A 24,513-nucleotide genomic window follows, 5' to 3' on the forward strand; every position below is an offset into this window, starting at 1 on the left:
TGCTCTTGGGTGAATAACTAAGGGTGGATGGCTGGATCATCTAGTATTTGTATACTTCATTTTTTAAGAAATTGCCAGAATATTTTAAAAATTTATCGGCTTATTTACTTTTAAAGATCTTATTTATTTGTTTTTAGAGAGAGGGGAAGGGAAGGAGAAAGAAAGGGAGAGAAACATCAATGTGTGGTTGCCTCTCACTCGTCCCCTATTGGGGACCTGGCCCGCAACCCAGGCATGTACCCAGACTCAGAATCGAACTGGCGACCTTTCAGTTCACAAGCCTGCACTCAATCCTGTGAGCTACAACAGCCAGGGCTAAAATTTATTGATTTTAGAAAAAGAGAAACATTGATTTCTTGGTCCGTTTATTCATGGATTCGTTGGTTGACCCTTGTATGTGCCCTGACCTATATCATCTCTGATTTCATTTTATCTCCATTATTGGCTTATTAATTGTAATCCTTATTTGTGTTATTTTGGTGGTTGCTTTAGTTTCTTGTCAACATCTTTAATATACTACAATATATCTTTAAGTGATATTATAAGTATTTATACCTAAGAACCTTAGAAGAGTATACTTCCATTTCTCCCCTCCAGGCTTTTGGGTCACTGTTGAGAATAAATTTACCTTTGTTTCTATCATAGACCACACATACATTTTGCTTTACTATTTTGCTTCAAAATCTGTTAGCTTTTCAATACGCTTAAATAATATGAAAAATCCTTTTCTATTTGACCACACGTTTACTATTTCTGGTGCTCTTCTTTCCTTTGTGTTGGTCCACATTTTCACCAAGCGTCATTTTCCATCTGCCTGTAGGACTTCCTTTAACATTTTCTGTAATGCAGGTCTGCTGGAGAGGAACTCAACTTTTGCGCCTCTGAAGAAGTCTTTATTTTGCCTTTGTTTTTTTTTTTTAAGATTTTATTTGTTTATCTTTAGAGGGGTAGGGAAGGAGAGAGGGAGAGAAACACCAATGTATGGTTCCCTGCTGGGAACTGGCCTGCAACCCAGGCATGTGCCCTGTCTGGGAATTGAACCAGTGATCCTTTGGTTCGCAGGCCTGCACTCAATCCACTGAGCTACGCCAGCCAGGGCGTATTTTGCCTTTGTTTTTGAAAGAACTTTCTGCTGGGCATACAATTCTAGGTTCAGGTTTCTCTCTCTCAGCTCACTAAAGTCACTGCCCCCCATGTCCTGTTGGCTTGACTTCTGGTGGGAGACCTGCCGGCACCCTCGTTTTTGTACCTCTGCACTGCCTGTTTTCCTCTGGTCACTGTAAGATTTTGTCTTTGTTTGTGGCTTTGAGCAATGTGATGATGCTGTAGCCTGGGGAAGCTTTCCATGGTTCTGGTGCTTGAGAGTTCATTGAAATTTTTGGATCTGTGGGTTTAAGGTTGTCAATATATTTGGGAAACTTTCAGGCATTATTTCTTCAAACATTTTTTGGTCTCCCTCTCTCTTTTGATTTCAGGGTATTTGACATTGTCCCACAGTATTTTCCATTTGTTAAAAATTGCTTTCCTCTATAACTTTTATTTTTCTCTATTACTTTTATTACTTTTTCCTTGTCTCTACTTAGCTTGTTGAACCTATAGAATGCAGTTATAAGAAAAGCTCTATGTCCTTAATTCTAACATCAGTGCCATTTCTGGGTCAATTTCACTTCATTAATTTTCCTCCTCATTAGGGGCCTGTGTTTTCCTTGCAGCCTGAAAATTTGCATTCCAGACACTGTGCATTTATCTGTTGAGAACTGGGTGTTTCAGTATTTCTCTAAATCTTCTTGAGATGGTTGGGATAGAGCTAAATTACTTGAAAGATTTTGGTCCTTTGCAGTCTTGTTTTTCAGATGTAAAAGGGGCGGATGCTCCCCCACCCCCCCACTGAAAACCAAAATTATCTTCTGGAGGGTGACCCTGTAGTACAGGCTTTGCCCTCTAGGCAAGTTGTTTAGGGACCCATCTATATCAGTGCACCAGCTGGTGTTGTGAGAGGCTGTGTTCGGCTTCAGTGCATTTTTTTTGAAGACTCAATTTGTTTTCCCATTTCATGGTGGGTGATTTACCAGTGCACCCACACTGAGCTCAGAGTTCAGCAAAAACAGCATGACCTCCGTGACCCAACCTCCCTATTTACCTGATCTCACCCAGAGCAACTTTTTTTTATTTCCCCACATGAAAACACTCCACAAATGGAAAGCATTTTGCTGATGTGGAAGAGGTGAAGCAAAAAATGGCAGAAGCACTAAAAAACATCAGTATTGATGAGTTCAAAAACTGTTTTGAGCAGTGGAAAAAAGTCTCGATAGGTGAATTGCATCAAATGGAGAACATTTTGAAGGTGACTGAAATTTACACATGTAAGAATAAATACACAATTTTTTATAAATAAATTCTGGGTTTGGGGGGTCCAGGGCAAAGCTCGCTCAGCCCAGGTTGAGTTATTCCCCAGGACTGAGGCATGACCCTCTGAGTGTTTTGCCAAATGCCCACGAGTTAGGAGGTTCTTTCCTGGTCTGGTTGGTAGAAAGAAGCATGATTAATGGCACTGAGTGAGCACCAGGTTCTGCTCCCTCTAATTCCCCTTCCCCATCCTTGCGCATTTCCCAGAATGAATGGGCCCATCAGTAAGTGTTATGCTGAGTGGTCAAGGGGGACTTCCATGCATCACCAGGGGCCTTTCTGTGAAGTCCTCACAGCACTCTGTCCTGTGACTTCTAGCTGCCTTGGTCTCCTCAGATTTTCAGATACATCTCTTCGGATTAGGGATTCTGTTCGGCTCTGCCTGGGTTCCCTCTCTCTGCCCTGCAACCCAGAAATTCCAGGGCAATAAACTGGGGCAAACCTAGAAATCAAGTTGTTTATGTCCCAGCCTTAGGGACCGCTAGCCTTCTTTGCCAGACTTGCAATGCCTTAAAACTGTTGTTTCGTATGATTCCTTTGGGTCTTGTGCTGTTACTGTTTTAGGCAGGAGAGTAAATTTGGCTCTTGTCACTCTAGCCCTGGCTACAAAGCAAAGTTAACATGTGTCCATCTGTGATTATAGAATACTCGTATATATAGATGGGTTTGTGTCTACCCGATTCTGCAACTTGTTTTTTCATTGAAAATATTTTTGAGCTAATTTTCCAAAACTTCTGTAAAATATTCCATGGCATGAGCATATCATACTCATCCGTTCCCCTCTGGGTGGACATTGAGGTTGTCTGAGGTCTGTCATAGGTGATGCTGCATCGACAGTCTTGCACATGCCTCCTTGGGCTGCAAGGGCTCCTTTAGGGAAGGTACACAGGTCCGCTCACGCTCCACGGCACCGTATCAGTTCACCCTCCTACGGCGTGTGAAGACCCGTTTCTCTTCAATTCTGTCAATAGCTGATACTGGTGATCTTTTAAGCTTATGCCAATCTACTAGCCTGTTATGGTTTAACTTTGCACCTTTTGTGTTTAGCGAAGTTGAGTTGTTTTCATATTTTTATTGGCCATTTTTGTTTCTTCTAGAAATTTTCTGTTTAGGTCTTGCCTAACCTTCTATTACATTTTTTATCATATTTAAATTTCTTTGAATAAATTCTTACTATTTAGGTACTGTCTGACCAGTGTGGCTTTCAGTTGGTTGGGTGTCATCCTGCAAAGCAGAAGGTCACTGGTTTGATTCCTGGTCAGGACATATGCCTAGGTTGCGGGCCTGGTCCCCAGTTGGGCACATACAAGAAGAAACTGATTGATGTTTCTCTCTCACATCAACATTTTTCTCCCTCTATTTCTCCCTCCCCTTCCATCTCTCTAAAAATAAATAAAATATTTTTAATCTGTTTTTTTGTTTTACATATAAATTACATAGTATGTAATATTCTATTTTATTAATTATGAATATTCTATAAAATAGAATATTTATAATTATAAATATAAATAATTTATAATTATAAAATAGAATAGTATATATAGTTTATCCTGTTTTATAATTTTTTGTTGTCTTGTGGCATAGCCTTTAAATTTTTATCTGGTTCAGTTCATCAGATTTTTCTTCTGTCTTTTGATTCTTTGCCTTAAGAAAGCCTTTCCTGTTACAGACATTAGGAGGTTCTCTCATATTCTTTCTTAATAACTTTAATGGTAAATGCTTTGCAGTCTATTTGAAGCTTACTTTGAGTATAGGATAAAGTAAGGATACAAATTGCTTTCCTTTAGATGTTGAAATGTCCCAACACAATTTTTTTTTGTCCACCTTTTCACCATTTCACTGACTCTCAGGTGGTAAATTCCAAAGGCAGACCCAAGCCTATGCCTTGAATTTTTTTTTTCTATTCTATTAATCCTTTTAATTTTCCTGCACCAATGCTAACTGTTTTAAGGACAGTTAACTTACAGTCTCTTTGTGTCTTAGAGGGCAAATACCCATTCTCTGTTTTTCTTTTTCAAAATTCTCTTGGATTTACCATTCCACATGAATCTGCAGTCAGTTTCACAGCCCATGAAAATCCTGTTGATTTGACTTGGTTTCTGTCGAATCTCCAGATGAAACATCTTGACCATCTTTACAACAATGAGGCTTCTTACCTTCTGTCCTGGGACAGCTGTCTGTTTAGTCCGATTTGCGTTCACGTGCTTTTGGTAAAGCTCTGTCCTCCTTGCAATGCGTTTTCCACAGTTGAATTAAATTCACTCATAGTTACTCTATGGCTGTGTTTGCTGAGAACGGACCACTTTTCCCAGCAGGTTGCTGGTGCTAAGGAAGGTGTTGGATGCAGCGCTTTTCCTCACAAGCTGAACCTGTTACTGGTTCTCCCCGTTTCCCAGCTGACTCACTGGGATCTGCCATAAATCCGCCTTCTTGTCTTAGCTCAGAATAAGTTGTAAAGGACAATTTATTAGGTTAACGTTTCAGTGACTGATGATCTTCTAGACATCTGAGTGGCCAGCCTGAGCCTGTGTTCTGCATCTGGGGGCACGAAGCACGGGAAACAGTGCCGTTGGTGCCAACATGTGCAGTTTTTAGCTGGCCGCTGCCAGCACCAGATTTCCTTCTCATTTGCCCTTTTCCCCCAACAGCAAAAACAGAAGCAGGTCTCCCCTAGCTGACTTTAGTGAATTGGGTTTCAGGTTTCAATGTATGAAGTTCAGCTCTTTGAGCAGATTTTTTCTCAAAATCTGGAGCAGATATAAATTGTTACCTAAGAAGCTTTTCACTAAGAAAGCACCCGGAAATGGTGCTGAGATCAGGTGAGTGGTCAGTGCCGATCAGGGAGGCGGGAGGGGTGTTTCTGGGGTAACAGTGCTTCCTGCACAGTGGCACCTCTTCTCCCTGCCTCTCTCACCCTCCACACCTCCCACTCCCCACGCCATGGCATTCTGAGTGTTTGCAGCAACTCACCAGCTGGGAATCACCCACACTGTACCATTTTCTCTGTGGGAAGCCAAACGCAGCACCTGAACTGTGGTTTTCTAGCCCATTGTCTCAATGGGTAAATAATTCAAAGTCAGCTGGTATGAGTGGGCAAGAGAGCTTTCACCTCCTGCACTGGAAGGGCACCGACTGCATGAGTGAGAAGTAGAGGAACGTTCGAGACTGATTCCTGTCTAAATCCACGTGCTAGAGTGTTGTGGCCAATCAAACAGAATAGGATTCAAAGCAGCCAAAGTGATACTACTGTATTTTACTCATTTAAGTTTTTTAGTCCTTCTATTAATGCTTTGGAATATATCATTGTCATACATATATGCAAATCTACAGGGCAAACATTGCTGGGAAACAAAGACTGCATAAAAAGCCCTGGCCGGTGTGGTTCAATTGGTTAGAGTGTCGTCTGGCAGACCAAAAGGGCAAAAGGTCACAGGTTGGATTCCCAGTCAGGGCACCTACCCAGGTTTAGGGTTTGATCCCCCGTCAGAGAGCGAACAAGAAGGCAACCAATTGATGTTTCTCTCTCCTGTCCTCTCTCTCTAAAAAAGTTCTCAGGTAAGATTAATAAATAATAAAAATAGGCAACAAAATAACATTTTACATCTTTAGCCCTGGCTGGTGCAGCTCAGTGGATTGAGCACAGGCTGAGAACCAAAGGGTCGCTGGTTCAATTCCCAGTCAGGGCATATGCCTGGGTTGCGGGCCAGGTCCCCCTGAGGGCCACGTGAGAAGCAACCACACATTAATGTTTCTCTCTCCCTCTCTTTCTCCCTCCCTCCCCCTCTCTCTAAAAAAAAAAAAAGAAGAAGAACATTTTACATCTTCAGATACATGTTTCCCTTTCCCTCACAAGGATGCAAATGGAACTGTGCAATAAATTACAGTGTATCATAAAGATAAATGGCCCCTTGGCCTGCATCCTCTCCTTACTCTGTTCTCTCCTACACAGCTGCCAGACTAATCCTCCGAAAACACCAATTTTCATATGCCACTTTTCAAAAACGAGCTTCCTGGCTTCCTGTTGCCTGAAAAACCGTGGCTTTTCCCAAGGTTTGTGTCTGGTGGTCAAGGCTCCTTACGGGGCGGCCCCTCCTGGACGTTTCACTCCTGCTCCTTTCTCCTGCCAGGTACCAGCTGTGTGACCTTGGGTGCGTTACTGAAGGCACCTTGTAACCTCCGGGGAAAGGTTCCACACCCCTCCTAGGCTTATTGCGCATTCCAAAACACTCTGGAAGGCCAACACCTGGTCCCATGCCAACCCCTGGAAGTCAGGAGCCAGGTGATGCTGCTACTGCCTCACCTCATGGACTGAGAATGGGAACGGGGCTTCTCCAGAAGCAACCTGGGGCGTCGTTATGAAAAGCTGGGTGGCAAACAGGGATCCACGACAACTGTCTCCACAAGCTCTGGGCAAAATGTAACAAAATGCATTTCCTATTCCGGAGACGAACAGGCAAACAAGCTCCTTAACTCTCCTTCGGGCCTCTTCCCCACCACACACAGGTCCACTGGGGATGTCACCCACGGTCACCCAAGGCGCTGCCTGATTCTGGCATATGAGGTGTCTCCTGTAGTTCATATGTGACTGTCGTAGCTCTGGCCACTTTAATGAAGCTCAAACCCTGCTGGGGAGCCCAGTTTGCTGGGTTCATTTGTACCCAATATCTGTGCCTTTTGAAATAATGAAGTATGTGGTTCAATGTATAACTTTCTATTTCAGGTTGCATAAATTAAAGTAATACCCAAAATGGTCTAAAAATGAACAAAACCAATATATTGGTTTTGTTCATTTTGTTTTTTGATGATGCATCAAATGAAATGTATTTCAAGTTGCCATTTTCTTCCTTTGAAGCTTAGCAGTGTTCCTGATCATTGTCGTGACCTGTTTGTGAAAAGATACAAAACAGCAGGTTTCCCCCACTTCAGGCCATAGCCAAACTGTCGTGAATGGCGGTCTCAGCATTTGCGAGAGCTGTACGGCCAACCACCGTCTGAGGGCAGTCACACTGACCCGCTTGTCCTCGTAGGACCTCTCTTCCACACACACCCCTTTCCTGGCTTAAACTTTCATCACTGCAGTCTATAGTGAAACATTTGCAAATCTCTCTTGGCCTTAAACTCCTAGGAGTCAGGATTTCTCACCTTGGTTTCCTGTGGGCTTGGTATTTTGTTTGGTGTGTGGGGGCCGGGGGGCAGTTAAAATCTGCGTTAATGATTGCTACCGGCTAATCCACTGAGCCATGCTCTACGAACAGGCCCTGTAATAAATACCAGTTTGTTTCTTATAACAGGATGATAGGAGACTCTCTCAATAGGCTAAACTGCAAGAAAAGAATGAAGGCCGAAAGGCAACTGTTTGTACCTACTATGTCACAGGCACTGGCTTAGGTATTCTGGTTTCACAGTCCTGTAAGTTCTTACAGACTCAGACTTTGGGTTACTTGCTAAAGTCACACGAAGTAATGACGACAGGCCCACGAGCGAAACGCAGTGTGGGGATGACCAAGTCTGCAGCCGCCATGTGTGAAAAGAGAAGGGCAGTGTGGCAACGGCAGCGTAAAATCTGACACATGCCCATATTTGCCATGTATAGCATGCACTTTTTTTGCCCCAATTTTTGAGGACCAATAAGGATGTGCATTATACATGGGTGTAATGATTACATACCATGGGTATGAGTATATTAATCCCGTGTGTTATGTGCACAAAACCATGGGTGTACATTATACATGGTAAAATACGGTAATTCCAAGATGCATGCATATGTAAGTGCTATTAGGAAATGTTGGAAACATCCATTTTAAAGAGTGTTTGTTTTAAAACACTCTTTGGGTGGCAGTTAAAGCAAGAGCAGAGATGTAAATGTCACAGCAAATAGATTGTGTGTCAGAATGCTTTGGGAACTCCAGTACATAAGAATTGTTGTTAAATTACTTTCTTTTGTCAATTGCAACAATAACAGCTTCCACTTGGATTATATTTTAGAGTTCACCCAGCCCATGGAAAAAACAAAGGTAATTGGATATGGTTGCCATTCAGGGAAAGGAGGTACAATGAAATGGAATGTAAGAGAAATATATATTATATATATAGTTTGTATAGAATGTTAATATTATATATGAGTATATATACTCTATAGCCAATCTTTCTTTAAAAAAATTAACCTTGCCCTGCTGGTGTGAAGCACTATCTTGCAGACTGAAAGGTCGCAGGTTTGATTTCCAGCAGGAGCACATGCCTAGGTTGCAGGTTCAGTTCCTGGTCCAGGCATGCGCCAGAGGCAACGGATTGATGGCTCTCCCTCTCGCATCTACATTTCTCTTCCCTCTTAAATTAATTAGCACGTCTTCAGTGAGGATTGAAAAAAATGACCTTAAGATGCCTCTCTGCCACTCGTCTTGGTTTGACACCCTGAAGAATGAGAGTGGTCGGAAGACAAGTGGCGGGGCTTCCTTCGACAAGCCAGCTTCAGAGCAAGGCTCGGGTCACTGCGGCTGCGCTGCTAACCCGGGGCCTAGCTGGATGGGCGGTCCCTGATAACCGACCTCAGAAATAATTCCATTGTTGAGAGAAGTACAGAGAGAACCACAAACCCACCCTCAAAGTGGATTGTAAGAAAAAATAACCTTAAAAAAATTTCCCTTCTTATCAGAGGGCGGACCAAGAGGAAGTTCATCCTCCCACCCACCAAGTTCCCAGAGAGGCTTCACCGGGAAGGTCTTTCTTTCTCTGCTGCCTCTCGAAGCAGCAGGACTCTGCCCTCAGGGCCCTGTGTCTTCACGGCCTGCTCCAGACCGGTAAAGCTGGTAAAGCCGGTCTGGAGTGCACCATGGGCCTCAGGACCACCAAACAGGTGAAGAGAGGTGCACAGCAAGACCCTGGCCACCGGGATGGTATGTAGGCATTTGCTGCTTTCCTGCACTTTTCAGAGCTGAGATTCTAGCTAGAGGCTCCTCCTTCATGCACTAAAAGCTCTCACCTTATCTCTTTCAAAGCAGTGCCTGTCGTTCTAGTTTTAGGTATGAAGGTGGGCATAGATGATTTAAAAACCATTAAGAGATTTCTTTTCAATTTAAGTTGCCCATCACCTTTGTAGAATAGGTTTGTGATTGATGCTAGGTTTACAGTATAACAATTTTAAATACAAGGTGGGGCAAAAGTAGGTTCACAGTTGTGAGTGCACGGAAGTTTATTCTTGTATTCTTTCTTTCTTTATTATTGTATTATTTTCTATACAAACAACTGTGAACCTACTTTTGCCCCACCCTGTATATTCTTAGTAAACGGTGTCAGTCGGTGCTCACGTAAGTAATCCGTATAAAAATCTCTTTAAATTAAAACCTAGTGGTTGTTTTTAAGAACCAAGTCCGTATTTCCGAGAGGTTCGCAGCTCTTTTGCTGGAGAGGCCCTGGGGGTGTGCCGGAGTGGTCTTCCCGCCATCTGTGCAGCTCTCGCCCTGGAGGTCACGCTGCAGCTAATGCCAGAGCAATGCAGACAGAAGGTACAAGCGTGCGCCGTCTCGCAGCGCCTTAGTCTGCCCGAAGATCAGGACGTCGTTCAGGCGCGATCGTCCGCAGGCTTCTCCGCCCCGGCCTGCAGAGAGCGAGCACGGGCGGAGGTGCGGGGGTTTCAGGATGATGTTTAGGGTTTCAGGATGATGTTTAGGGTTTAGGGCTTCTCCCCAGCCAGCCCCGGCAGCCACCGCGCGAGCTCGGGGGACTTGCCCCGGGACCTGAGTGCAGCCAGGAAGGACGGCGGGCTGGGACGCGCGGGCCCTGGGGCCGTCTCAGCGCGCGGCCCCGCTGGTGCTGGAGGGACGAAGGACGCCCAGAGAAAGGGGCTCCGCTAGTTGCCGGAGCAGGAAGTGAGCTGGAGGAGGAGCGGCACGGAGCTGAGGAGGAGGAGAAGGAGGAGAAGGAGGAGGAGGAGGAGGAGGAGGAGGAGGAGGAGCAGGGACCCGGAGGGAGCTGGAGGAGGGGCGCCGGGCTGCATCGTGAGCTCTTCGCGCGTCTGCACCGAAGGGCTCTCAGTCCCCGCCGCGCGCTCCCTCCTGGTCGGAGGCCACCAGTCCAGCGCTCGTCTCCTCACAAGCCACCATGGCTTCTCCGGACGACCCTCTGCGCGCAGGTAAAGTGGCACAGCGCCGCGAGCTCACCTGGAGGCGCCCGGACGCGGCGGCGCCGGGTCGGGGCCGAGCTTTCCATGACACCCCTACTGGCGTCTGACCTGGGTCGGCGCGGGGCTGGCAGGGGACAGTGGCACCAGGTCCCCACATAGCCCTACCCCAATCACCCACGCGTGCCCCGGACGCGCCCGCCGCTTCCCACCTCCCCAGCGCTTTTGTTCTGGACTCCGCCGCCAGGTTGGGACAAGTCCCTCCAACCCCTGGCAGAGAAGAGCGCTAGGGGCGGATTCCCTTCTTCTCCGGGCTCTCTCTCCCTCCCTCTCAAGTCTCAGTTCTCCTCTTGTCACTTCGCTTCTATTAAGTGAATTTGCTCCAGATATTGGCCCTCGAGCTATTTCATAAACTGGCATTCCCAAACCAAGACCAGGGTCCTGGTTCAGGACCCCAGCTGTGGGGCCTTTGATTCGATGGGCCTCTAGTCCTGCCCCTACTTTAAAATACTGTGTTTGGCCCAAAGGCCAGAGTCTGGACTGTGGTCTGGTCTGCCTTGGATTGAAAATCCTCCTCAGGCCTTACTCCTAGGAAGTTGTCTGCCCTTGCTTTCCCGGTAACGGTAACGTGGCCTCTGTGCAGTGCAAGTCCCTAACGCAAATGAATGGATGGTGGGCGCCAGGAGCGCAGAGGCTCTGCTGGTTTTGTGGAGGTTGGAAAGGCCAGGGGGTGGGTTGGAGACCACATATCCAGACACAGAACTGCGTGTAGCTGCTCAGGTAAGCACGGTTCCCAGTCTGTTGTGTTGGCCAAAAAGTCCGTTAGGGTTTTTTTGGTAGGATGGCTAGTAGCACTTAGTTGTCTTTAACTTCATTCAAAACGATTTTGTTAGACTGTTGTGACAGCTGTCATGTCAGTGTGCATTAAAAAAAAACTTGTCAAAGTTGGTAAACTTTTGTGCAGCCATTTTAATAATATTCAATGTGGAAGAAGATATGCAACATTTTCGGTGTGTTATAATTTATTATTTTGAGAAAGGTAAAAAACCACAACTGAAATGCAAAAAAAAAAAAGATTTGTTCAGTGCATGGAGAAGGTGCTGTGACTGATCGAATGTGTCAAAAGTGGTTTATGATGATTGTTGGTACTATTGACATTTTGACCAAATGGTTCTTTGCTGTGGGGCTGTCTTACGCACTGGAAGACGTTTAGCAGCACCCCTGGCCTCTACCCACTAGAAGCCAATAGCGAGAGACAGCCCACATACTCAAAATGTCCAGATCAATGAAGTTATTGGTGAAACTGAAAAATGTGTCTTTTATTTTATGGGAAAAAATATAATGGACTTTTTGGCCAAACCAATACTTCTTGGGCTGGAGCAGGGACCAAGCTGGAATGTTCCATCGTTGATTTGTGGCTTGAGCTGTTAGGAGACAGTTTCTGCAGGCTGACTTGGTGACATGCTGGGTTTGGGGGAGTTTCCTGGACATTCTAAAGAAAGATCTAAACTCTTTCTCAGGTGGGGGCCAATAAACATTTGACCCATGGGAGATGGAAAATACACTGTCTGGCTAACCTCCCCCACCCCCATGCCCACTGTTTGGGAAAACAGAAGAGGACTGAAGGGGAGAAGCCCTCCTATTCCCCATTGACTCTCCCCTTGTGATCTGAGACCCTAATCGACAGGTGCACAAGGGTTCAGCCTGCTAACTGTGGTCTCAGGTCTCGTTAAATGAGGTGCTGGGGGAATTCAAACAGATCTTGATAGGGAGCCCCTGACTGGGAATAAATGTACAATCTGCTTGTGCCCCTCCCCCTCCCAATCAGCTGGTACCAGGGGGCCAGTCCTGGCAAACGCAGCTCCCTCCCACAATGTGTAAAAAGCCTCAGTGAGTCAGTTGTGTAAGGAGGCCACCACGGGTGACTAATATGATCTGTGATGACAGTAAGTGCCCCCCAAAATCTGGATTCCATGATGGACTCTGAGTCGGCTCCACCCAGCCAAACCGGGGCTCCCAACCTGGGGCCAGGGCACTTGGACATCCCAGCACATGAGGTGTGATGGCACACCGAGAACCTGGTGACACCAGGGTGTCTATGGAAGGAATGTCTCCTTGACTTTGAGAAGCAGCACCTGGAGGTGAAATCCTTTTGGCTCCTACAAAGAGGGGAGAGGCCTTCCAAGGTAGAGCTGTCCTTGTCCCTTGCAGTTATGCCGAGGAACTTAGTCAGGCATCTGAAAGATGGCCTCATGCCCATGTCCACTCTGGAATTTGTCAATAAGATGATGGTTCCTCCATTTAAAATAGATTTAAAATCTCTTCTCACTCAGCCTTTTGGCTAAGATCAAGTATAGTATCTGTTCTTATCAGTTTGAAGTAGATTTAAACATGATATCCCCTCTACTGTCTCGTTTAGTTTCTGTTACCTCCAGGGCACACCCACGTCCCCCTCCACAGACGGTGCCACTGTGTGGAGTTTGGGGAAAGGCATTTTCACGTCTCCACCCCACATTAGGTTTCTAGCCTCCCTCGTCTGGTTTCCTACACTCATCTCCCACCTGGTGCTTCACACCCACTCACTCGTGCCTTCTACCAAACCCTTCGCCGAAAGGTGGCCAAGAGTGATCTAAAAACGACTCAGATCCCATCATTTCTCTCCACTTAGAAGCCCCCACCGAATTTCCAGCAAATCCCCAGTCCTTACATCACTTCCATACTCTGCACACAGGTCTCTACCTGGCCCTTCGGCGGCTGCTGCCCTCTCTGCCCTGCAGCCGCGCTGTCTCCTCGGTTTTGTGCCTTTGTACCTCCTGCCTCCTGGCCTTTGCACAGGCCGCTCCTGCTGCCTGCAAGGCTTTCTTCACCCATCCCCACTCCACTTACCTGCTTCAGGTTTCAGCTCAAAAGTCGTGTAGATCAAACCCTACATTATACACTCTGCGGTCCCTGGACCTTCCCTCTGGAGCAGGGTCCTGGCCTCGCTCCCCTGCCAGACTCTGTGCTCTTGGACAGAGCGAACACATGCTTTTCGGGTCAGACACCTGAGACCCCTGCACAGCTCAAAGCAAGAGTAAGTGCCAGCCAGCCACTCACTGCCTCAGGGAGGGATGAGAGAGCAAATGTAACCACACATGCTTCCAGCTCTGAGGAGCTCATTCACCTGGTCAGATGCGTGAGCTGAGGTTGCCTTGTAAAGTTAAAAAAGATGTTTGTCCACATGCATGTAACAAAGGCATGTATGTATGATTATGCTGTTATGTGCTTAATGAAATCAACAGCTTTTTAACTAAGAAAGTTGACGAGATTTCTGAGGTCACGAAGGAGGAAATGCTGGTTGCAGTGCAGCCCTCTCTCTCTACCACTGGTCAGCAAGCCAGCAGGGAGGGGGCCAGAATTGCCTGCCCAATGGGAATAGAGTCTGGTTCGTGTTTGTACAGAAGTGAAGTCAAAGAGAGAGGCTTTGAAAGTCTGGCGTCCTTGCAGTGAGCTTAGTGCCCAGGGCCAGGAGCACCTTCCCCCTTCCGCAACCATCCTGGCTCTAGAGACCAGCTCAGCACAGCCCCTGGGGGACAGCTCAGCTCTCACCAGCCCTCCCAGCGCCCCCATGGGTGCAGGTGAGTGTGAGGGGCCACTCTGGTCTCCTCGCACAGAGAGCAGGGGCAGGACTCCAGGGCTTCTGTCAAGCACTGCCAGAAGCACCCACGTTTGGAAGTGGACCATCCCGCCCTCCCAGATCCAATGGAGGGTGGACGGCTGTGGTTTTCCTTCCCTTCCCCCACCCTGCCCTCCCCACCCCTCCCCACCAGTTTCTCCAGTGCCCACTTCATTTCTTTCCGTTCCTAATGCCTGTGTTTTCTAAGTCTTCTCCCTTCTCTCCTCCTCTGAACCTCCTCCTGTGACCCTTTGTCCTGGCTCTGCCCTCTTCCTCCCCTGCCTGTGCTGCTGTGACCTGCATGCACACAATGTTAGGAGCCCCCTGGCTAGATCCGTGGCCCTTTCTCTGCTCGTTCAGCCCCAGCTGTGGGGTCTGAGGGTGACAGAGGGCTGGTGAAGAAAACAGAGGGGATAAAATAAATACCTGGGTGTCAGCACTGCCCAGGACGGTCTGACGCCCTGAGAGTTTTTGTAATTCTAAGTCTGGTTAGTGCGCTCCAAGTCCTTATAATCAGTAATGCAAACAGCTGTGGCTCTAAAGAAACACTACTGTACATAAAAGAATAACGTGAGAGATAAATTAACCCTGAAATCACAAGGTCTAAGAATTGCCTTTAACTCTTCACTAGAAAGCACGGAAGCCCCTGCCCCCCACATTTGGATCAAGATGTTGGGAATTTGGGGAACTTTTGCCCATTTCCCTCTTTTCTCTGTGAGGACACCGTTAGAGCAGATCTTTGAACTTCCTTGGAGCAACCGTCTCGAGGAACCAGTGGCGTTTATCTAACGTGACTAGTAGAGGCAGATGTGGGAACCTGACAGTGTGGTGGCTGCACACTGCAGCAGAGCTGGCGCTGGCCACCTGGGATTATTCCTCCTGGGGAGGCTGCGGCATGCGCGTGCGGTTCCTGAAGCCCTGAGAGGTCCTGACCCTGTAGATGATGGGATTTGGGTCTTTGAGTGGATGATCAGTAGATGGCATTGTGGATTTAGGGTTGATGCTGGGATGATGTGGGGAGATGTTGAATGAATGTATTTCACACGTGGGAAGGACGTGAATTTGAGGGGCCAGAGAGTGGTCTGTTGTGGGTCAATTATGTTCTCCCCGCCAAATTTTGTTGGCATCCTAACCCCCAGGGCCTCTGAACATGGCCTCGTTTAGAAACAGCGTCTTTACGGAATGGATCGAGCTGAAACGGGGCCGTCAGAGGGGGCACTAATTGAGTGCGACTGGCACCCTAACCCAAGGGAAGTTTGGACACAGATTCTCCGCGGGAGAGGCCAAGAGGCAGTCTGTGCGTGAACGGTCTGTGCGTGAACCCTGACGGCAGTGGGGCAGAGGCAGAGAGTCCCAGATCCACATTCTGGCTCTTTCACTACCGCATGACCTTGGGCACTCCATCTGTAAAAATGGGGACACCTGTGCCTTTCTCAGGGTCCCCCTAAGGATGAACCGAGACTGTGTGCAAACCATATAGCACAGGTGGGCAGCGGATGAGCGGGACCGCTCCTTGTTATCGACGAGGCATGTGGATATACTCGTGGACAGCGAGGAAGTGCTGTGACAGGGGCTTCTCACGTCACGGTGACCCTCTAAACTAGTGTGGCCATTGCTTGTCAGCACTCCCACTCATGGACTTTGAAAAAAATCTGTTTGAGAGAAAGAGAGAGACCGAGAGAGAGAAACATTGATTTGCGGTTGCACTTGTGTACGTGTGCGTCACTGGTTGCTTCCTGTATGTGGGCTGACTGAAGATCCAGCCCACAACCTTGGCCTCTGGGGAAGACCGGGTGAGCTACCCGGCCAGGGCTCATCACTCACGGACTTTTAAAGCTGGACAGGCATGTGGAGGCTCTCTGTCTGTCCCCACACATTCAGATGAGAGACACTGTGCCCAAGAAACAAATGACTGTGCAGCCCACCTCCTTGCTCTCACCCGAGGCCTCAGAGCCAGGCCAGGTGCCCTCCTGGGGCATCAGGTCACCGTGGGTTTCCCTCCTGCCTTGGAGGAGCTCCCCAGAAGAGGCTCACGTGGATGAAGCGTCGCCCGCACTGCCGGCAACGAGGTCCTTTGGCCAGTTAGTTGCCAGCTACCCTGGGGTGACCTGTGCCTTCTTTCTTTCTTTTTTCTTTATTCTCATAGACACTTGGGTCTGTTTCTAGACTCTCCCTTCTGTTTACTACATCTAGGCTAGGACCAAACTTTTAATTGCTGGAGCTTATTTTTGAGAATATTTTGGTTTATTTTTTCAGATAAGCTAAGAGCCTGTCTCTCCCTGCCCCCACCATAAAAAAACCCAGCTCTGTTTATCTACTTCGCCCTCACACAGCTCTTAACGGGCACACTTGTGAACAGGTTAAATGTACCAGCTAGTGTAAAAACACCCCTTTATAGTTTTCACTTAACCAAGAACACGTATATGTCTGTCTGTGTGTTTCTGTGCCGGTGGCAGAAAGCACTGCCACCACCCTGCCCCAGTGCTTTCTGCCACCACCAGGACCCCCGACCTGCCCCTGGTGTTAGCCCCGTAAATCAATTTCCCTGGACGCGATAGTCTCTGGACGAACCTGACTCCAGGTGTGGGGTGGAGGGAGGCCTTGGCCCTGGGATTATTCCTCCTGGGGAGGCTGTGGCGTGCGCGTGCGCGTGCGCGTGCGCTGCGGCATGCGATGAGGCTGCTGGTCTTTACTGGAAAGGAGGGTGCGCAGCCTCCTTTCCATTTCGGCTCTTCTGCGCCCCGTGACCCATCTGGTACCACAGCATTGGCTGGGGGCTCAGCCGTTCCTGGGGCCTGTAGAAAGAAACATTTAAAGCTTTTAAACAAACTGTTGGACTTTATACTTAAAATATCGTGAACATGCAGTTCCAAGAGCTCTTGGGGAACTTTAGGACTTCCCGCTTCCAGACTAGCCCCGGATGCCAAGGTCAGCCCTGAGGCAAGTGACTGCTCCGCCAGAGGCCAACACAGTCTAGGGAGTGAAGATAATACAGTAGCCGCCTCTGCTACCTGAACGTCTGACCCTGCTGCCCAAACACTGTGCCTTTCCTGAGGGCCCTCTCACTTTGCTGTCATGCTGCAGAAAACAAAACCTAAATTTTGCATCCCTCCCAATTGTGCCTCCGCCTCCGCTTATTCTGGAGATTTCAGACCAGAACAACAGCCTGGGCACCTCCAAACCCTGCTGCCGTCCACCTGTGTCTTCCTGTTCAGCTCAGAGCCCTCTGGGACACGCTGAGCTGTCACAGAGCTCGGTCAGCCAGCTTGGAGGGGCACTCTCTTGGAGGGAGTTCATCCCACTGGGTGGTTCCCAAAGCTGACCAGAGTGACAATGATCTGCTGAGCCTGGGGAGCCCCCCCCCCCGCCCCCACACAGAGGAAGAGCCTGAGGCTGCAAACACTTCTGTGAGCCGTCCGAGGTCACACCGCTGGGCTTGTCCCCAGCCGGACTGCAGGCTCTCTGGCATGTGGTGAGACTCAGGCACCGCCCAGAGCCCAGGGTGCCTTCCTGTCAGCTGTCCTGTTGCGTCCCCTCTGCTGCCTCTGGTGCAGCTCTGCCTCCGAGCTTTTAACCCTCCTGTCCTCCTGTGTCTCTTTCTTTCCTGCCTCCCATGCCAATTTGTATGTAGGAAACAGGCCTAGTTTGTCGTAGACACAGTGGGCATAGCTAGCTGCCGAGGGTGCTGTGGGGGTCATTTAGAACTGCCCCCCTTAGTGCCCCAGTGCTACACGGCCGTTGTTCACGCCGGTCCCTGTTCACGCCGGTCCCTGTTCACGCCGGTTCCAGTCCTGCGGCGCTGGTGGGGAGTGCTGTGAAGTGTTAGCATCCAGGTGCACTTTAGTGAAAAGGAAGCAGTTGAGAGGAGGCTGTGATAGGAGAAGGGAAGAAGGGCCTGAGGCTGCTAGGTGGTGCCCCCCCACCTGTGAGAGGCGGGGGAGGAGCTGACTGCAGGTGTGGCTGGCAGGACCTGTCTGAAGCACATTGATCGTCAAGTCCTTTCCCATTTCCAGGCCTTTGCCCATGCTGTTCCCTCTGCCTAATGCTTTTCCCTGCCAGCACCTTCTCCCAGCTGGCTGCAGTCCACAGGAGTTCCCCCGCCCTGCCCACTGTGCCCATCCTGTTCTGTGTGTTTCTCTGGCATTGGGCAAAGTGCTTGTGCTGTGATTACATTTCCTGTTACATGGGCATCAGCAGTTCTGTAAACTCGGGGTGCAGCTAACAACACAGTTTGTTCTTATTTTATTCATGTTGATTTAAACCCACATCTGAATCTGTTTCTACTGGGCTGGCAGGAGTTCCATTTTAGCCCAAACTGGGGGCCTGGCCCCTCCTTAGAGCCACATAGAAAAGTGGAGGGTGAGCTTTAGAGTTTTTAGTGCCTTAGGGTGGGAACAACGTCCTGCTGGTCGAGGTTGAGGGGACCCTGAGCTCTGGCAGCCCTCTGCTCTTGTGCCGGACACCAGTGACAGTCGTGGTTGGGGCTGGAACACGGGACCGGGGTTAGCCCTCCATGCCTTCCTGCATGTGGTCTCACCACCTCCAGGTTCTGGTGGTGAAGCTGCAGACCACTGTCCCTGTTCTGGGGGAGGGTACTGGCCGCGCGCCCTCCCCATTTGCCCCACTCACCGGGTCGCCCTCTCAGTCTTCAGTGACAGGAGGCTGTCACGAAACACACAGTTCCCTTCACGCCGCCCTCCTCTGGCATTGTCACGGACTGTGGAAAGGCCCCTCTCGGGTGGGAGACCTTTGCCTACACAAATGATCTCCACCAAGTGTCCTGGTCTGCTGGGTTGGGTCTCTGCGGCGGCCTGGGGGCCGGGGCCCGGCCCGGTGTTTGCTCGGCGAGGACTGGGGAGGATGTGGAAGCCGCCCCTTGGTGGGCTGAGGCCGCCGCGTAGGCTATGGCAGGCCCCACGCTGCCCGGACGAGGGTCCCACTCAAGCGGATACGGTCCTTTATTAAAATGGTCATTTATCAAGACAGTTTTCTGGCAGATGTTTTGTAAAGCATTTTGGAACAGGGGGAGCTTTTTCTAATTTGTACAAATTCGTAAGATCTAGTGGTAGTCTGTTCCATTTTCTACATGTCCTCATTAACTTCCTTAACTTTCTGTTTGATAAAGATTCTGTGAGTATTTTTGACTTGCGTGAGCTCACTTGTGTGGGCCACTTGCGCGAACCATATTAAAATATGGTGCTTAAGCACCACATAGGTGGTTAATATTTTACTATGGTAAAGGTGGATCACAAAGGAGCGGGAAATAGGGAAGAAGCAGAAGCCCAAACTAAGTCATTCCTGCTCGAAGTTACAGTCAAGTTCACGTCCTGTCTGCGTGATTTGTGGTTATTGGTAACTCTGGGTATTTGCAGATATTTGTAAATAAACTGTTCCAAATATGGATTTAAAAAAGTTTGTCTCCATCCCTTTCTTGTGCAGTCTGATGACCCCCCCCCACTCTCCACTGACAAGGGTAGTGTGCGCCTGCGTGGGGACAGGTGCCCAAGGACACCTCTGAGCCCTCAGGTTAAAGGACACTCCCCACACTTGTTTCTCCGCAGGTCGCATGGCAGACGAGCCCGTGGAAGACACGGACCCCAGCACCCTGCCTTTCAACATGGTAGGTGGCACATTCCGCCCCATCAGCTATGACTCTTGTTTTTCCTTTCCTCCCTTTGTTATTTCTTTTTTTTAAATATATTTTATTGATTATGCCCTTACAGTTGTCCCATTCCCCTTTCACTCCCCTCCACCCTGCACATCCCTCCCCCACTATTACCCTTTTGTTCATGTCCACGTGTCCCAAGTTCTTTAGATTCTGTATTTCCCATAGTATTCCTGCCCTTCCCCCTGTCTATTTTCTACCTACTGTCTATGTTACTTATTCTCTGTACCATCTCCCCCCTTCTCCTCCTCCCACTCCCCTGTTGCTAACCCTCCATGTGATCTCCATTTCTATGGTTCCGCTCCTGATCTAGCTGTCCTCTTAGTTTGCTTTTGTTTTAGGTGTGGTTGTTAATTGTGAGTTTGCTCTCCTTTCACTGTTTACATTTTTTATCTTCTTTTTCTTAGATAAGTCCCTTTAACATTTCATAGAATAAGGGCGTGGTGATGATGAACTCCTTGAACTTGACCTTATCTGAGAAGCACTTTATCTGCCCTTCCATTCTAAGTGAAAGCTTTGCTGGATAGAGCAATCTTGGCTGTAGGTCTTTGGATTTCATGACTTGGAATACTTCTTTCCAGCCCCTTCTTGTCTGTAAGGTCTCTTTTGAGAAATCCGCTGACAGTCTGATGGGCACTCCTTTGTAGGTGACTGTCCCCTTATCTCTTACTGCTTCTAGGATTCTCTCCTTCATTTTCATCTTGGCTAATGTAGTTATGATGTGCCTTGGTGTGTTCCTTCTTGGGTCCAACTTCTTTGGGACTCTCTGAGTTTCCTGGATTTCCTGGAAGTCTATTTCCTTAACCAGATTGGGGAAGTTCTCCTTTATTATTTGTTCAAATAAGTTTTCCATTCGTGGCTGTTTCTTTTCCCCTTCTGGTACCCCTATAATTCAGATGTTGGAAGTTTCAAGATGTCCTGGAGGTTCCTAAGCCTCTCCTCATTTTTTTGAATTCTTGTTTCTTCCTTCTTTTCTGTTTGGTTGTTTCTTTCTTCCTTCTGGTCCACTCCCTTGATTTGAGTCCCAGTTTCCTTTCCATTACTATTGGTTTCCTGTGCATTTCCTTTCATTTCAATTAGTTTAGCCTTCATTTGTTCCTCTAATTTGTGACTAAAATCAACCAGTTCTGTGAGCATCCTGATCACCAGTATTTTGAACTGTGCATCTGATAGGTTGTCTATTTCCTGGCCATATTTTGGTCTGTTTGCATCTGTTATGTATGAGGAGCGGAGCCCTAGGTGTTCACCAGGGCGGGGCAACTCGGTCACTGGGTTGTGAGGATGTGTGTGGGGGTGGGGTCAAAGAGGGGCAATGATGATCCCCTCTGCTGCTTCTCGCCGCTGGGGCCTGCGAGGTCTGTCTCACTGATCTCTCCTTCGCCTGGTTTATATGCGCGTGAAGGTGTGACCACAGTCAGCCTGTCGCCTTGCGCCCTCATTGTAACCCCACACCTGGGATCTTCCAACCACCACCCGCGTGCCTGGGTCCCTGGGTCGGTCTGGCCGAGTTTTCCTGTGCAACCCCGATCCGCCAGCAGCTGGCTCCGCCCCTCTTACTGGTCTGGCTGAACGGTTCGTTGTCAGACTTCCATATAGTTCAATTTTCTGTGTTTGATTGTGTTTTTGTTACTAAAACTTTGTTGTTTTTATTTTTTATTTTTAAAAATATTTATTTATTTTTAGAGAGAGGGGAAGAGGAGAAAGAGAGGGAGAGAAACATCAATCTGTGGTTGCCCCCACACACCCCCACTGGGGACCTGGCCCGTAACTCAGGCCTGTCCCCTGACTGGGAATCGAGCCAGTGACCCTTCGGTTCACAGCCCGTGCTCAATCCACTGAGCTACATCAGCCAGAGCAAAACTTTGTTGTTTTTAAACTTGGTTGTGCGAGGAGGCACAGTGTTTCCACCTACGCCTCCATCTTGGCCGGAAGTTCCTCCCTTTGTCATTTCTTTACATTTTTTATTACTCATTATTACCATGAAGATTAGAAACCCCCAAATGATATTTTCCTGAGATCAGTTTCTTTATTATGGGAATCTCCGTGACCAAAATAAGCTTTGGGTTTCTCCAGGCTGAAAGTGGCCAAGCCCAGCCCTTATTTTGACGCCTGGCAGAAGTGACCTTCTCAGACGTGGGAGGGCTTTGTCTGCGTGTCTCCCCTTCATGCTGTCCCTGTGTAGTTGTCCCCCTATGCAAAATGTCTGACTTGAGATTGAAGGAAACCATAGGACCACCTTCCAGTGACAGAGTCCCCACAGGCCCCGGAAGGTGGGCACTGCCTGTTTTGTAGATGAAACTGAGGCCCAGTGGGCCTGGAAGCAGTGCCAGCGGGACTCACACCTGGCTTCCACGTACCTGGCTCTGCACCCACCTGTGAGAGGGCGGGGCAGGTACTTGCACTCCCAATCTCCCCATGAGGAAGCAGGAGCTGACGGCTGTGTGTTAAGTCACCCTGCCCTGCCCTGCGTGCAGCCTGTGGCTCAGGACCACGTGGGGCCATGACAAGGGGACGTGTGTCATTGGCCTACAGTCTGAGGCACAGTCCTTTTTCCGGAGTGGCTGGAGGATCTGGTTGGGTGCTTAAATGACAACAAATGCACTGAGCGTGATAAAATTCAGTGTCTGTAAGTCCAGTGAGTCATGAGGCTGGTTGGTGTTCTGAAGACCTGCAGGGTTTGTGTTCACTGCAGAGATAAGAGTGGACAGTGAAGGGGATCGAGCAGTGGCACTCAGTAGGAATTTAGGGGGAACAGATGCCATTGTCTTCACTCCCACAAAAACAGAATGCAAATGCCCCTGTGGCCATGTCCTAGGTCCCAGCCCACTGCCGACCTCTGGCTCCCTGGGGCCCCACTCCACGCACTTCTCCGGCGCCCTTTCTGAAGCACCGCTGCATGAGTTTGCATTAGTTTGCTAGGGCCCCAGTAAGGAGGCCCCACAGCCTGAATGACTTTAAACTGCAGAAATGTATCATCCCGAAGTTCTGGAGCCAGAAGTCCATGACGACCAAGATGCCTGCAGGGTGTGCTTCCTCTGAAACCTGCAGGGGAGAATCCCCTCTTGCCTCTTCCAGCTGCTGGTGGCTGTTGGCCGTCCATGGTGTCCGAGGGCTGCATCACTTCATTCTCTGTCTTCGCTGGCCTGAGGCTGTCTTTTCCCTGTAGCTCTGTCTCTGTTGTGAGGACATGGGTCATATTGGATTAAGGGCTCACCCAACTCCAGTATGACCTCATCTTAGGTAATTATATCTACAATGACCCTATTTCCAGTGAGGTCACATTCTGAGGTACTGGGGGTAGGGCTTCAGCACACCTTGAGGGGGGGCGGCGGCACAGTTCATTCGTAACATCCCTGTGGCCTCCTGGATTAAGTCACACTCCTTGGCGTGTCCAGTGAGGTCAGCAACCCTCTGAGAACCAGTTGTGAATAGCAGTTTGCTGCTCCTCAGATAGCCAGCCCCTCACCCTACCACCTTCCCAGGGCTCCTGTAACACGGCCCCCTCCCTGTGTCCTCAGCCAATGAAGGACTCTCCTTCCCCGTCAAGGTTTCCTGATTACGAAGCCTCCTTCGCCTTGTCCTCGGGCCTTCCGGTGCTCCCTCCTAGTAACTCATCCCTACTTTCTACTAAGCTCTGCTGGATTGCTTGCTTGTCTGAGCTCATGCAAGACTGTGCCAGCCATCACCCGCTATGCAGAGCTGGGCTCAGGCAGGTAGCAGCTCAGCTCTCACCTGAACCCCTCTGCCTTCCTTCCAGGGCTTCCCTGTAACAGGCCCCAATGTGTCGTACCCACCCCCCTCTTCCTCTTTTGCCTCCATGTGCATCTCTGCTTCCCTCTGGCCGGCCTTCCACACCTGCCACACGACTCTGCCCCCCAACCTGGCCTTGCTCCTCTGTGCCACTGTCTGCAGTCACCATGTCCTTCCTCTCTGTCTTCCTCGTCCTAGGCCCCCCCTTAGGCCCATCTCAGATGTCAGTCTTTCCAGGGAACCTGCCCTCCCCAGCCCGTGTTGTCCATCCACGCAGGCTTGCAGGTGTTTCACTAACACAAATCAAAACCTGGGTCCTTCTCTTGTCTCTCCCAGGAAATAGGCAAATAATGTACGGAGAGCCTGGGAAGTGTTGTCTGTCACACAGGTGTGTTTTTCTGGGGAGCCGAGTGTTGGGAAGGATTTAGTCTGGGAGAAAACTGACTCCTAACTTCCCTGTGATTGATGATTGATTGATTGATTGCTTTTGTGGAAAGGGGTTGAGGCTTCTATACATCCTGAAAATTTACTGGCCAGCTCCAAAGAACCTCCAAGGAAGGCATTTAAAACAAAATCCTTTGTTTCAGGTTTGTTTGTTTTTGTCCTCTGTCCAAGGGTGAGGCCCATGGGAGGACTGAAAGGTACAGCTTAGTTAGGCTGTGGGACAGTGGGGCCCCCTGGGTCAGGGGGCCGGGTGGGGAACTGGGCACACTCTCACCCTACTCATGGAAGTCTTCAGAGAATGACTACTGGTATAATCTGAAGCCAGCGCTTCCAGAACATTCCACACCTGCATGCTCGTGGGAACCAACAGAGAAGCGTGTGGTTGTGAGTGCACTGCTGCAGTGCAGCACTCGGCGAAGGTGCGGGGCGCTGTGCGAAGCTGTGCCCGGCGACTGAGTGGTCTGCAGATCTTCCTGC

General features: G+C 48.9%; 1 protein-coding gene and 1 pseudogene across 2 annotated transcripts in view; both read left to right on the forward strand.

Moving 5' to 3' along the window:
* Nucleotides 1-9,148: 9,148 nt before the first annotated feature.
* Nucleotides 9,149-24,513, forward strand: part of EDARADD (EDAR associated via death domain) — a 52,999-nt gene continuing 37,634 nt past the window's right edge. Inside the window, exons 1-2 of one of the 2 annotated variants that reach the window (XM_037037324.1) lie at nt 9,149-9,299; nt 19,739-19,797. In XM_037037324.1, the coding sequence (XP_036893219.1) occupies nt 9,236-9,299; nt 19,739-19,797 (123 nt within the window). In that variant the 5' untranslated portion in view covers nt 9,149-9,235. Of the gene's footprint in view, nt 9,300-10,382; nt 10,535-19,738; nt 19,798-24,513 lie in introns of those variants that run through there. The other variant, XM_037037325.1, reaches the window with a different exon arrangement.
* Nucleotides 12,840-12,956, forward strand: LOC118980688 (uncharacterized; annotated as a pseudogene).

Source organism: Sturnira hondurensis, unplaced genomic scaffold (assembly GCF_014824575.4).
Source record: "Sturnira hondurensis isolate 20B ecotype Veracruz unplaced genomic scaffold, ASM1482457v3 Scaffold0022977, whole genome shotgun sequence".
NCBI lineage: Eukaryota > Metazoa > Chordata > Mammalia > Chiroptera > Phyllostomidae > Sturnira > Sturnira hondurensis.